Here is a 15,443-nt window from a genome sequence, read left to right on the forward strand (position 1 = left end):
TCTACGTGCCCCTGCATGCCATGCAGGATGGAGAGCTCATCATTTAAAAACATAAGGTGAGGTTACCAAGAGGGGATATCAGAGGTGATTAGTGGGGAGAACGAGAACTGTTGGGGGGCCATCACTAAAGTCCACGAGTGGCTAAATCCCTTTCTCCACTTGCAGGAGAATACTTCTACGAGTCCAGCAGACAAGATTAGGCGGGCCAGTCCAGACTGTCATCTCTTCACTACTCATCACGTTGGTGGAGACCGCAGCTGTCCGGGTCTGATCGACGCCCCTGTGGGAACCAGGTGAGCGTAACACCCTCTCCTTCTCTCCTCAAAGCTCTGACGTCTCTGAGAAGTCAAACTATCATCTGGACTTCCTCAGAGGTATTCTTCCTTTCTTTTTTTCCCCCAGAAGCTCACTGTCTCCAGAGCTCTGGTCCTCTCTGGGCTGGACTACTGTAACAGCCTCTGTCTAAATCTTCCTGCCTCTACTGTTTGACCTTTACAACTTATCCAGAACAAGACTGCAAGACTTGGCCTTGGCCGCAAGCCCAGGGATCGTATCTCTCCAGCTCTGAAATCTCTCCCCTTGGCTGCAAGGATCAAGTTCAAGACCCTCTGAATAGTCCACAAGGCTTTCTGTGGGCTGGGACCACTCTACCTCCAACTTTCTCTTCCAAAACATCTTCATTTTCAAGCTCTCCGCTCATCCACTTCCGGGTTAGACTCTCCTCCAAGAAGAGAGTTGGGGGCTGATCTATCTCCTGGGCTGGGGCCTCCCTCTGCAACAGCCTCCCTGCCTCTCTCAAACTTGAGCAGAAACACCTCTGGTTCCGGAAGCAACTGAAGAGCTTCCTTTTCGCTTCCGCTTTCTCTCTTCCTCTCCCCTGCTGATGCACCTGACTGCTCCGCACACTGGTCACATTGTCACCTTCTGAACTTGGGCCCAGGCTCCTGCATGTCCAGTTGCCCTTGCACTACCCCCGGGCTCCCCAGCACTTAAGGATCTGTGGGCCTCAAAATGAGTTGGGCGGTAGCAATTTCGAGTCCAGCGTGTTTTTCCCCAGGTCAGAGCTGGGGGTATAAACGCAGAGAAAATTCCCATTTCTGATGCAATTACCGTCAGCAGTATTACTGCACGGTAATTGCACCAGAAATTCCCAATTGGGTACAATGGACCCAATGGGGAATGTGGAGTAACGGTTAGTGCTCAACCCATGGTACAGTGGTAATACCGCCAGATGGGTGGGCGCAAAGAGATGGGCAAAAAAAGCCCATCTCTTTGCTGCTATTTTTCATGAAAGTCATGGAAGCAGTGGTTATACCTCAATTAGTCAATTAGTTCTTTCCTGGAAGATCAGAAACATCTTGGATCCCTCTCAAATGGATCTTCGCCCCTTAATGGGGACATCTCGGTTTTAGTCTCAGTGCTTGACAATTTAACAATGATTAAGTATCGGGCGGAATGGCAAGTCTTATTTTGTTGGACCAGTCTGCGCCTTTGACACTGTGGATCATGCTCTCCTTTTATCATGAATTCTGAGTCTCTGAGTTAGTCCTGGAGTGGTTTTGCACTTTTTAGTCATCTCGTTCACAATTGGTCTCCCTTGCCTTCTTCAGATCATCGCCTAAAGCGGTGACATGTGGAGTACCGCAGGGCTCTGCCCTCTTGCTCTTCAACGTATATATCCAGCCATTGGGAGTTTTCATCCGCACTTTTGGGTTTACATTTTTCTCATATGTGGATGATACCCAAATCCTGTTTAGGCTGGATTTGGATCTGGATGTCACTGCTGCACAGCTGAGATCTTGTCTTGGGGCAATTGGGGTCTGGATGGGAGGCAACTGGCTTTGGAGAGCTGGACCTCTGACTTCTGGGCATCATCACTGTGCTCTCTTCCTGTCCCACCGGAGGTGGTTAACAACTTGGATGTAAAAATCTCGGCCTCTCGGAACATGGAACCCCAGATTGGGCTTCCTTAAGTTAAAGCAACTTAGGAAAGTCCTTCCTTTTTATTCCTATCAATCTTCATGCTCAAGTGGTAGCAGCTTGCCTGAATGGTAACCCTGATTACTGTAATGCAATTCTCTTTTCTCAGCCAATGTATCTAATGCATTGCATACAGGTGCTGCTGAACTCAGCCGTGCGTTTGGTTAACGGTATTCACTTTGGTCATCACGCTTCCATAGCACGTTCGGGAGATCTACACTGGCTGCATGTACCTACTTACATTCATTGAAAGGCCTTATTCATCGGGCAGAGAATGGGCAAGGGTATCTAGCCCTGCAGGAGAAGTTTCAGTTATACTGTCCAGGCCGCGCACTCTGCTCAACAGGTGCAGTACTAACATACCGACCTATCATCAGAAGAGTGTGGGAGGCTGGGCCTTTTCCATTTTGGTTCCTAAACTCTGGAATGCACTCCCAGTAAGGATTCATCGCTTACAAGACTTTGGTCTGTTTAAGCGTAGTCTTAAGACTCATCTCTTCGCCCTAGTATGTTCTCTCCTTCCTGGGCATCTCTATAGTGCCATTATGCAGTTGGTGACAGTGCGCTCTACAAATGCCCTGATTGATTGATTGATTGATTGGTTGATTGATTGAAAGCTCTAACGTTGCCCGGCCAGAGTTCTGGGGTGTGGCATCCGCCTTGGGCACCTGCCTCCTGTGTGGGTCGACCATCCCCAATCCCAGTGGTGGTCCCGGGTAGCCCCAGCGGGGTCCCTGTTCCTCCTCGGAAGGAAAAGCTTTACCCTCGGCCAGTCCAGAGCGATTCAGGATAGCCAGGGGTGCTGCCTCCAGCCTTGGGCGTCTGTCTCCAATGGCAGTCGACCATCCCCAAGCCCAGCAGCGTTCCTGAGGAGGCCCGGCAGGGTCCCCGTCCCTCCCTGGAGGGAAAAGCTCTAAGGATGCCTGGCTCGAGTTGTTGAACGGCCGGGGGTGCTGTCCCCGCCCTTGGGCACCTGTCTTCCATGTGGGTCAACCATACCCAATCCCAGCAGCAGTTCCGTGGAGCCCCAGTAGGGTCTCTTCCTCCCCCAAGGGAAAAGCTCTAACAATGCCCGTCCAGAGCTCTAGGAGAGCTGGGGGTGCTGCTCCCGGCCGTTGTTGTCTTTCCCCAATGTTCGTCAACACTACCCCAACCCCAAAATCCTTCCCTATTGGTCCAGTGCTCCTTTTTGCTTTCCAGGGGTGGCAAAATGGGGCCAGACCCTCAATTCTCTCCCCCCAGGGAAGGAGGTAGGATATGCTCCTCCGAGGGGGGATTCCTGAGAGGGCTGGCCCACAATCACAGGGCCAGCCGCCTGATGCCCCCAAGTTTACCACTAACAATGTAGGGGAATGTTGTTTTGCCTTCCTTGGGGGCAAATCAGGGCAAACCATCACCACTTTGCCCCCAAAGAAGGCAAAACAACATTGTACCATCTTTTGGGCACTTTTCAGGCGGAGGGTGGGGGAACTGTTTGGCCTCCCCACCCCCAAAACCATTTTCCTGGTGGCCTAGTGCTAATTGCTGCTTCCCATGGGTTACATAATGGGTCCTGAACTCCAATTTCACCCCCCCTCAAGGTAGCAGCAAGGATGTGCAACTCCTTGGGGGGGGGGTGGATTTGTGGTGGGATGACACAGGTTTCTCACTACCAATGACTGGAATGTTGTTTTGCCTTCCTTGGGGGCAAATCAGTGCAAAACAGCACTGCTTTGCCCCCCAAGAAGGCAAAACAAAATGTTGCTATCTTTGTAGTCATGGTGGGGGAAAGGAGCCAGTTGGTCCAGTGGGATTGCTGGCCATGGCAAACTGCTTGTGGGAGGGTTCTATGGAAAGGAGTCTCCCCTTTCCAATGAGCCCTCGGTATGCAAATGGGGCAAAAATTGTCCGAGCAGCACGCAAACGTAAAGATTCCCATATGTCAGAATTCAGTGCTGGCTCCATTTAAAGCAGTGGTCTTCAAACTTTTCTGGCCTGGGCCCCCCCTGAGCAAAATTTGGGCAGGCCGAGGCCCCCTAAAAGTGCCAAATGGACAGTATGTAGAAATGGCTATGAACTTTTGTGCGCCGTCACCGCACCCTACTCCCAGTACAGACCCTGGGCTCATCCCCCCTGCTCCCACCACTATCCCAGTGCTCCCGCCCATCCTGCTCCCACCACACTTCCATAACACAAACATACACGCATCAAACACATATTTAAATAAAAATGTAATCACCATAAACGTACCTTCTGCAGGGAACTGCACGTGGTTGCTAAAATGCCCCGCTCCAGGTTGCTCTGCCCGTATGTGCGAGGAGGAGCAGGAACACCCCCTCGCACATACATACATACATGCAGTGCTCCAGCCATCATTTCCAATGAGCTATGCAAGGCTGGCGGAGCAAAACGTCCCCAGCGTTGCATGGCTCAGAGATCATGTGCGGCTGGGGAACTGAACTGTCAAAGGCAAACAGTGTTTCCCTTTGACAGTTCAGCCAGCCCAGGAGCACTCCCTCAGCTGGAAAAAGCAGCTGAGGGAGTGCTCAGTGTTTCACTGGGCTGGCTCCTCGGCTCCTACATAATGGGTGAAGGGGGCCAGTGGGTGGATGCCCCCTCACCCATCATGGATGAGCCGCCAGGCTTGGACTAGCCTATAGGGCAATAGGGCGATGACCATACCAAAAATGCAAAATGCAAGTGTAGGCCAGTCAAAATGGGCCACTTTTTTTGGCCAATGTGGGCCAGTTTGAGGAGTTACTTCACTATACAGCTAGTAGTTTTGACCATTGTTGCTGAATAAATATTCTTTAAATATCACCACAATTTGTTTACATTTGAACAAAAAACACCCCTTGGGTACTATTCAAACAGTCTGTGACTAAAGGACTGAATATCCATTTACAACTGCTGCCACTTTTTCATTGGTGCCTAAGACCGTTTTATGGTCCAGTCTGGCCATGTGAGCTGCCCCTGCCCATTTCTTCCAATCTAAAAATATACATATATATATATATATATATATATATATATATATATTTTTTTTTTTTTTTTACATTTCATGCTGGCCTTTCACGTCCCCCCGCCCCCCGTGGGATGCAGGCGCACCCCCCTGGGGTGGTGGACCCCACAGTTTGAAGACCTCTGATTTAAAGTTTGTTTCAGCCACAATTGCAGTATGCTGCCTCGTTTTCACAAAAGTTGCAGGCTATTTTCTGGTACTTCAAACAGTCATCTCAGGTCTTGCCTCTATATTCTCGTTATAGGGGACTTGAAAATATTGCTCATTTTTGGTTGCACGTGTGTTTTTGCAAACTAGTGTGAGCAGGTCGCAGCCCACATGTTGTCTTTTCAGTTTGTACTTTTATTCAAAGGAAGCATCCTTACAGTGCATATTTAGGTGATTGAGGTGGTGTTCTTTTAATCCATGCTTTAGGGTGAGTTAGTGGTGATAGATCACAGCAAACAAAAGAATGTATCCCACCTTCAAAATGGCGTCCCTTAACATATACTCAGCTTATTAAATGTAGCAGATGCAAAAGTCTACATAGCAGGACGGGGTCTGCTAATTTAGAGTCCAGTATTTGATACAGCCTGAAAGGAGATAACTTGAGTACCTATTCGGAGCCGCCAGCAAACTGAATGATATATCAGTTTTATTCGTCTACATGAAGTGAAGGTATTGGACCTTACCATCCTAGCCCTGGCACAATCAGTCATATTTGTAAATCAATGGGGCACTTCTGGCTCCGCATCCTGTCACTTCCTGAACAAAATCACCATTACTATCAACCTGAACTAACCAGAGGTAGTCAGAAAGAAGTAGTCCTGAAGAAGGCTGAGGGGGACCCCGTGATGCAACTTGCACTATTACGTACTGGCCTGCATGTTTGTTTCATTTAAACATGTGTGAGCATGGTCTGCAAAGTATATCTGTATTATCATAATCTGTAGACGTTATTTAGATCAAACAAAAATTGTGCTCTGATTTTCTGTCTGATTTATAATTTGTAAAAAAATAAAACATAACTGTGTTCATAAATCAAATAAAAACGATTGTAGAATGATTATCAAGACATAATCATTCGTTTAGAGTTTCTTTGCGCTTGTCTTAAATAATTGAAAACTTCTTTATGTAAATTTAAATAACCAAAATAACTTTAAGAACAGAGTTGACCCTATTTGTTTTATCTGGCAGAGCTTGTCTTCCATATTTGTTGTATTATGTTGAAAGCAGTGCACCTAGGTTATCTTGCAATTCGTAAGAGAAATTGTGTAGTTAGATCAGAAAGCAGTAGAACAACTAGGCTCCATGAAAGTTTAAACATTTCAGAAAGAAACATATGTATTGGATAAAAGGCCTCTGCAGGAAGCCATACCAATACACACACCTTTCAAAGAAGCCAAGACACATCATAACTTCACCAGCCATCCACATCTAACACATACGCCTTGAAATCTTCACAAAATATTCCATGTTGGTAACAAATTGTATCCGTCGTGACAGTATCAGTAATCATGTTCTGAGAAGGTACAAATGTGATATTGTGAAAATATATAGGTCGTAGGAACAATGGACATTCATACAGCATAGTTGCACAAATGCGTACGACATTGTATATGTCCTAAAAAACATAGTGGGCAGATACTCCATGACATGTATATCTTCCTGCTTGCACCATCGACCACTGTTATTGGGAGCTGTCCTAATTTAAAATTTAGAAAGAGTTGCAGCATCTCGTGGGGGTCTCCCGGTGCTTCATCAACAGTAATTACTATGTGGTAATTTACTAGAAAGTAATTACATGAAATGACACTGAAATCTATGGGTATGTATGGGTTAAGCGATAAAATGGGGGTGGGGAGGGTATTGGTTAGAAGTAGTAATTAAAGGAAAGTGGAATCATGGGCGGGGGGCCCAACATTTTTAAAATAAATTGATCTAAAATTTAAAAGGATTTACCTCGTTGTAAATTACCAGAAAGTAATTGCTGTCGATGAAATGACTTAGAACCCTCTTGATCATACAGGTCAGTGATATTTTAACTTTTGTGGTGTTAGTCACTCCCTCCAAGTTTCACAATAAAATACAATGTTCGAGAACCTAATAATAACTAGCTAAAAATAACCTTTTAATCCAGTTTTCATTAGCTCAAAAATGTGCACTCCTATCGTGGCCAATAATTTGATTACAATATCTTTAAAAACATTTTTTTTTAAACTAAAAACATGAAACCAAGCGTTTTCCACCGGGGCCCCTAGTGTCAGGAACAAATTGCCACATTATGTGGCAATGTATTTTGTCATTTCTGTAGTTCTAGAAATAATCATGTACCAACCTGTCGGGATTTGTCTCCAGACTATAGGATCGGGGGTAGGGACTAGCACCCTGCTCTGGTGGTCTCTTACTCTAGGCCCATCTCTCAGAGCAATGAGGTGGTTTCAACTTCAGGGGGACACTTTACCAGGATAAATAAATGACTAGGTTTTCAGCACTATATATCTTGATCATAATTCTGTGTGTATAAATGTACAGGTGTAGGTGTTCCTGTGCCCATCTTTCCCATTGTAGTGAGGCATAATTCTCAGGCATGCACCCCTATCTGTTCCTGCGCTAATGCAGAGGATACCCCTCGCCTCGTTCCAGGCACTGCTCGGTTTCCTCCTGACTCTGCCCCATTCCCCCGACACACCCCAACCAACCCCCTCCCCCACAAGTGCATCCCAACTGAGACCCCTTTGCCTGCTTACCTCTTGTGTAGCACCACAAGTACTTCCGCTCCTGCATGCATGCGTGACAAATGCATGCACGATTACCCAACAGGTTGCAGTTTGGAAAATGAAGCCTGTCAGGAAATACTTGTGCATTCCCATTTGGCGTTGATATTAGGGTTTAGATAAGCTGATATACTTATACTCAGCTGTGGCACAGCATTGCCCATACCCGATAAAAGGGTATGCCATTAAGGTTGGCCCTTTAGTTGGCAATGGCTTAAAGAGTATGGTTATTCACAATTGGGTTGGAGACTGGTTGGTTGTGGTCACCAACAATAAATTAGGGGCCATAGTTGGCAGTCATCATCCACATTGGGGTTAAGTATTCTGTCAGTGGTGGGTTTAGGGGCTGTGGTTGTTAGATGTCACTGTGTCGGCCATTGGCAAACTGATTGAGGCACTTCCTTACAATTACCAGGGCCCACACCTATCAGCTGATTTGCATTTGAAGCATGGTCCAAATGTTGCAGCCTGCAGAACCTCTGCCCAGCCAGCTCTATGTAGACATGTTTAATATTCACTCACAGTCCGCTATCATTAGGGAATGGTCCAGCTTGGCTGTCTTCAGCATCTCAGATAAATTCTGATCTAAACAGAAAAGCATAAGAAAGAATCATTACTTTTTGGCCGCCCTTCCTTAAGGAAACACCTGACCTCTAATATAATGTGCGACCCCTGTCTCACTCTGTATTTGAACTTCAGTCTTAGCATGTAGACCCTTCTTGGCTTAATGAGCACTCTAGTTCTATAGGGCTCTCTTTCAAGGGCCCCTTGCCATCCCACATCTTTTTATATTTTTTTTATTGTTTGCCTGTATTAAACAACCTTTCAATTTCAATTAAGTTACAATTTATAGTCACATTACAGAGAAAGTTTACATTGTTTTTGGGACCTCCTAATCACCTCACATCATATAAAATACAATAGTAACATACATAAATCCATACATATGTCATGCGAGAGATTCTAAAAACTCTAAAACGCATACAATATTTTTTTCAATCAATACAACATTTAAGACATCTAAAACACTTATTATAAAACAGTTAAGAACATGTATTAAAAAACAATTAAATGAAGAGGCAAAGAATATGCTAAAGCGTGCAATCCATCACAAAGCTAGTCCTTACGCATGGTCAATTTCTCATCATGTAGTGATCAATTTTTCATCCTTATTCAATCCAATACAGTTTGAATATTGAATGGTGGCTATTCTGATTGTAGTTAGTTTAGTGCAAAAGATAAGTTTCTATAATTCATCAGTCCTCACAATTCGAAGTTGATTAAATTGCTGTTTAAAATAAAAGCAACGCCTGATGCTCAGTTGCGGGCACTCAACTACCAAGTGTTGTAAAGTTTCGTTGTCCTCTTTTTTTTGGCAAAACCGACAGAAGTTATCACGGGAAGGAATGGCACCTCAACAAGCTTAAATATCTTTTGTATGCACAGATATCTAAATCTAAGATAAGAAGTTCTAAATTGTGCCGAGGGTCATCTGCCCAAGTAGTCTTCCATACAGTGCAGTTTTTAATGACCAAATCAATGGGTCGGTGTTAAAATCTAAAATATGATTTGCATTTTAGTTGAGTTTGGATCCAATCCATTTGATATAATTTACATTGTACACGTGAGGGTTCTGCATCAAAAGTCCAATAGAAATGCCTGAATCCGCTAGAGCGTTAAGAATATGGTACCTCCATTTTACAACAGAATCGTGGTCAGACGATAAAAGATAAGGGGCAAATATGTTTAGCAAGTTATTTGAATTTCTATCTAACAGACATTTCCTTAACAGGGAGCACAGTACCACAAATAAATTAGATACAGAGAAGATGCTCCCAGCTCAAAGCCAATCATCAATGTCGGTACACATTGCGGGTGGTCAAAACCTTTCCGCCAGAATTTGTCCTCTGTTTTGTCCCAAAAAGGCTGGTCTCTGGGTTGTTTTGTCTCTGCACCATGTATTAGTATGGGCACAACTTTTTGGTTGTAATAGGATGGCACAAGGCAGCAAGTAGATTTGCTGCACCTATACATTATGGCTCTGGCTGCGAGGTAAGTGAGGTAAGTTTAGCTCCAATGGCAATTAAAAATGGATTATCATTTATTATATCATTCATATTTATTCCCAGATATATGCCATCCCATATCAATGCACCCCAATCCTGATTGATCTCAAACCCTTCTTACTTGGATTTCTCAACACCCTCCAGCTCCACATACATCCACGAACATAACTCGATCTGGAGCGGTTCTACTAGGCCCGAATAGGCCCCACCAATGCAGACCTGTGTTTCCAGGATAGGAAGCTCCAAAACTTTATTCTGCGAGCCTGCCTGACCCAGCAGCAGTTGAACTGATGAGGTTTATTTATTGTGTATTTGTAAGGCGCTTATACATCAAGTAAATTGTGTTTCAAAGCACCCTCATGGCGCAGTTCCATCATCACTCCTATGGCGCACCAATTATAATGCAGCTCATGGCTGCTGTCCCCTATTGTTCCTCCTTCTCAGTATTGGTCTGTTATCTGATAATGCACTGCAGGCTGGCTAGGGGTAGTGAGTTTAATGAACTTTTCACTACAACAGATTTGAAACTTACATGTGTCTCTTTTATGTAATTGAATGTCACTGTTATAATACACGTATGTGTCACTCAAATCTGCAGAGCGTGCACAAAATGTATTGCTTTTTCGTAAACTGCTTTATATGAGAACAAGAATGAATAACATCACTTGGGGACCAGAGGTTGAAAAGAATAAAAAGTGGAAGAAGCACAAGGGGGGCATGAAACAGAAAGAAGGAATTGAGATGCAAAATGAAAAGTCCTGGCCTTCTGCCCAGCCATCGCTATGTAGATATTTGTAACTATTCGCTACTTTCAGAAGCCAAATGCCACTCAAATAGACTCACAGTTTGTTATCATTGAGGAATGGTCCACGTTCGCTGTTTTCAGCATCGCAGATAATTTCTGATCTAAACCGAAAAAGATAAGAAAATAATGGAAGGAGTGTTACTTTTCAGCCGCCCATGATTAAGGAAACACCTGACCTTTAATATACTGGGAGACCCCTGTCTCACTCTGTCTTTTGAACTTCAGTCTTAGTCTGTGGACCCCTTTTGACTTGCTGAGAACTCTAGTTCTAGAGGTCTTTGGTCTCCCCAACTATGCTTTCTGTCCTCTCAACAAAATCCTTAACTTTGCTACCAGGACTCTCTTTGAGCACCCTCACTTCACACGTAATTCTTTGTACCAATACAAAACATCTCCTGGATCACAAATCTATCCATGGTAAGGCACCACTGTAACTAACCTCTGCTATCCAACTCTATAAGCCTTCTCGTAATCTCTGCTCTGCCTCCTTGTGGCATCTCAGCCTCCCTGTGCTTCCTCTCGCTTCCGCTCTTTCTCTCTTCTTGCTCCACTTGCATGGAATTCTCTTCCCCGGGACATCCGAGAAACAGTCCTCACGTATTTGTTCAAAACCAAACTAAATGCCTACCTCCTCGACTCTGAGTTACCCTCTTAAACTCCCTCTCATCTGCTTGCGAGCTAAAATTTTTCTCTCGCCTCTAACCTGCCTCTGTCCCTCTCTTCCTCTGCCTCTACTCTAGCACTTCACCCAGTATAGTCACAGCCCGAGCACAGATGGTCGTACCACATGCCTGCACTTAAGAATGTCCAATGTTGGTTGTCCTTAGTCTATGTATGCCCACTTATATATTGTCCCCGGTGACTGTTCCATTAACTCCCTTCCACAACCTAGTCAGAATGACGCACACACTCACACCATTATAAGAAGCTCACTGCTTCCTGTCAAATCTTATTTCTTATCTATTGCACGTTCTTTTGTGATCAAACGAGCATTGCTCCTCCTGTATATAAATAAATTAATTAATAACTAAATAAACATAGGGCTATATTTCAAGGACCCCATGCCATCCCATATCAATGCACACCAATCCTGATTGATCACACACCCTGCTTACTAGGATTTCTTAACACCCTCCACCGCCACATACCTCTACGAACACAATTCGATCTGTAGCAGTTCCACTAGACCCCACCAACACAGACCTGTGTTTCCAGAATTTGAAGCTCCAAAACTGTATTCTGTGAGCCTGACCCAGCAAAGGTTAGTCCTCATGCTGCAGTTCCAATGGTGCACCAGATATCATGCAGCTCATGGCTGCTGTCTCCTCTTGTTCTTCCATCTCAATACTTTTCTGTGACCTGATAATGCACAGCAGGCTGGCTAGGGATAATGAGTTTAATGAACCTTACATTGCAACAGATTTGAAACGTACATGTGGCTCTTTTATGTGATTGAATGTCAATGTAACAATACATGTATGCATCACTTAAATCTGCAGCACATGCACAAAATTCATTGGATGTTTCATAAATTGATTTATATTAGAACAAGAATGAATAACAAAAATACTAGAGTTCCATAACTTGGGGAGCAGAAGTTGAAAAGAACGAAACGTGGAAGAAGCGCAAGGTGTGCATGGAACAGCAAGAAGGAATTGAGAGGCAAAATGAAGAGCCCTAAGCAGATGATATAAAGAAACAACGGCACAGAGATAGCCCAGAGCCAATGCGTGAACACATTTAAAGACAAAGACATGTAAACCAATATCGTGAGGTAGTAGGTAGCCAACATAAGCAGGCTAAATAAAGGAAATCCTACCTGCAGAACTTGAACAAAACAAAATTGTCACAGCAGAATGCAGAACGGACTGGAAAAAGTGCGTGGGTGGCGAAGACCCACATATAGAGAACAATAATCAAGAGGCGATAAACCAATGACCTGTAGCAAACCTTTGGAAGCAAAAAAGGCTAACAAATGCCATATTTTGTTACTATTTAAAAAGATGAAAATGACAAGAGTGAACCACCAAAGCAGTCTGCAAAGAAAAAGAGATGCCAAAACTGTTGGAGTGGAGGCAACTATTTCTTTGCCTCCAACGTTTTTTGGCAGGAGGCAAAAAAGATGGACGAGCAGACATAAATGAAATTTCGTTCCCCTGAGGGTTGAGTCAAAGGAACTGAGATGACATCCTTGATTTAAAAGCTGATCATCAGAATCAGTAAAACATGGAAAAGTGAAACATCTGAGTATCATCAGTGTCAAAATGGGCCTCAACCTCATTTGATGAAAATAACAAACCCAAACGTGAAGTACATAAAATAAAAAGAATAGCACATAAAACTGAGCCTTGAGAAACACCATGTTAAAGAGGGTGAGAGTGAGAAGAACATTTCCAAGAAACATCAACAGAACGGTTATCTAAGAAGAAAACCAATGAAGAGCTCAATCAAAAATCCCCAAAGATGACAGACTAGCGAACAGAGTCGAGCGATCTTCCATTTCGAAGGCGGCACTCAGATCCAACAGAACTAAAATAGATTGCAGCTTAAGATGACGAGCAAGAAGAATCCATTCAGAAACAGTGGAATGTCCAGGATGAAAACTAGACTGACATGAGAAAAGAATCTCATGTAAATTAAGAAAATAAGTACCTTGGGAATAAACAATGTCTTCCAGAAGTTTAAATAAATCAGGAAGAAGAGAAATTGGGTGAAAGTTAAAAAGGTTTGAAATGTTCATGAGACAATCTTAATAATAAAGGCAACCTTAAAAGCATAAGGAGATCTACGAGTTGATAGAATGGTTAAAAAGAGTAAGACACAGCAAACGAAGGTAAAGCGAGATAAGGAGGAAGTGGATCAGAGGGAGAAGCAGTAGAATGAGAATGCGAACAAGAGAATTACCACATTGTTTCCTGAAATAGGGGCAAAGGAAGAAAACAAATAATCACAGCCAGGAGCTATTGGAACAGTGTGATTTAATTATTAACGAATGTTTTGGACATTTGATTAAAAAAAAAAAAAAACATCAGATACGAAAATAAGAGGGAGGATTAACAATTTATTCAGAGTAGAGAAAATGCCTTGCAGACAGATGCCTGCGACTGAATAATAGACTAACAAGCGTTAGCTTGTTAATGCAAATATATTTTGGAATACCCTTGATTCTGTGCTATTATTGGAGAGCAGGACAAAGAGCTCAGTAGCCCCCCATGTAGCCACCCACCCCCAGAGAAAAAGGTGGGGTTGCCTCAATGCTCGGATTCCGCATAGCACCCTCCATTACTCCAGGTCATACTCTTCTTTGTCCCAGTATTTAAATCTTATTGAAAGATGTCTAATTCTTCCTCCAGACACACACATATCCAAGATCGCGGCTTGAAACACTTGTATATAGGCATGTTATAAATTCCATATCATATCATATCAAGATGCATCCTTTCTCTACATAGTTTAGCAATAAAAAATCATTCTGTTCAATGCTCCTCCTTTACATTTCCACCCCTTCAAACTTTCAGCTTGATGCATTGCATCCAGAGGAGGTAGGGTCATAAATACTGGCACAAGGAATGGTAGGCTTTGGAGAATTGGAGATTGTCATACAGATTCAAAGCATTACCTCTTCTCCTCTTTTCACACCTTTTCTTCATCAGCCTTATTCAGTACACAGCAAATTATCTGCTGCAGTGCCAAAAAACAGATCATGTCCTTTGGTCTCTACAGGAGAAGGGAACTGAAATCTTCCTTCCTGAATGATCTTACTCTTACCTAGCACTCAGTTCATATGAGAAAGAAAATTATTGTGGGGGGTGCCAAGTTGCATCCCCTTATTCTCTGCCCATGAGGTATGCAGATTCTAGATAGACTTCCCATATATCAAATAAGGTAGGTAAACTCAGCAGATGTGTAAGTCTGTATAATCACGGGCATGAGCATCCTACTGGAAGTGGCTGTGTAAGGACAAAAACCGCTAGAGAATGCTGCAACAGAAAAGAAAGTTTCCGATTTACAAACATCAGAACCCTTGCACTGATAAGCCAAAACTACCAATATATGTCTAGCATATGTCTAGCCTCTGAGGAGGTGCAGCTGGTAGTGGGCCTTCTTGGCAAAGTCTGTTATGTGGGGAGAGAAAGAGAGAGTGGAGTCAAAGATGACACCAAGGATTTTTGCCTCATAGGAAAGCAAAGGAAGGGGGTACAAGGAGGGCGGCCAGTGAGAGAGGAAAAGTTGGAGCAGGGGTCCCAATGAGAAGGATCTTCCTTTTACTGGCATTAAGGCAGAGATAATTGGAGGTGCGGATAGACAGGAATGAGCAAGAGAGGAGAGGAGGCTGAGGGAAGCCTGAAAGAGAGGGAGTGTCATCTGCATAACACTGAAAGTTAGAGGAGAAGGTAGATATCAAGCAGGCAAAAGGGACCAAGTAGACATTGAAAAGCCAGGGTGAGAGTGTAGAACCCTGGGGAACACCACATGTGGAGAGCAATGTGGCAGAGAGAAAGGACCCAAGTTGGATCTGTGAGGGTCGGTCCAGAAGAAAGGAGGTCAACTACTCCAGGGCCTGATCCATAATGCCCAGGTTCTCACAGAGTCCATTGATCAGGATGCTGTGATTGACTGTATCGAAAGCAGAGGAAAGGTCAAGGAGGATGAGGACAGAAGGAAGGCTGGAGTCAAGATTGCAGAGCAGATCTGCACGGGTGTTCAGGAGAGCAGTTTCTCTCTGGATCCTCTGAAGACGGACTGATGGTCATGGAGACAACCAACAGATTCAGTATGGAGAGTAAGCTCGGAGATGGCCAGGAAAGGAGTGATAGAGATCGGGTGATAGTTTG

At 44.0% G+C, this 15,443-nt stretch overlaps 1 protein-coding gene across 5 annotated transcripts in view; it reads right to left on the reverse strand.

Annotated features, from left to right (window-relative positions):
• LOC138447676 (CD209 antigen-like protein C) overlaps positions 1-15,443 on the reverse strand; it is a 298,894-nt gene that overhangs the window by 138,956 nt on the left and 144,495 nt on the right. For 2 of the 5 annotated variants that reach the window (XM_069603935.1, XM_069603938.1), the window contains 2 exons: positions 10,647-10,709; positions 8,260-8,322 (listed from right to left, as the gene is read on the reverse strand). The exons of 1 other annotated variant lie outside the window; for it this stretch is intronic. In XM_069603935.1, coding sequence (XP_069460036.1) covers positions 8,260-8,322; positions 10,647-10,709 — 126 coding nt within the window. The remainder of the gene's footprint in view (positions 1-8,259; positions 8,323-10,646; positions 10,710-15,443) is intronic. 2 more of the 5 variants (XM_069603936.1, XM_069603937.1) reach the window with 2 other exon arrangements.

Source organism: Ambystoma mexicanum, chromosome 3q (genome assembly GCF_040938575.1).
Source record: "Ambystoma mexicanum isolate Mex_15411 chromosome 3q, UKY_AmexF1_1, whole genome shotgun sequence".
In the NCBI taxonomy this organism is placed as follows: Eukaryota; Metazoa; Chordata; class Amphibia; order Caudata; family Ambystomatidae; genus Ambystoma; species Ambystoma mexicanum.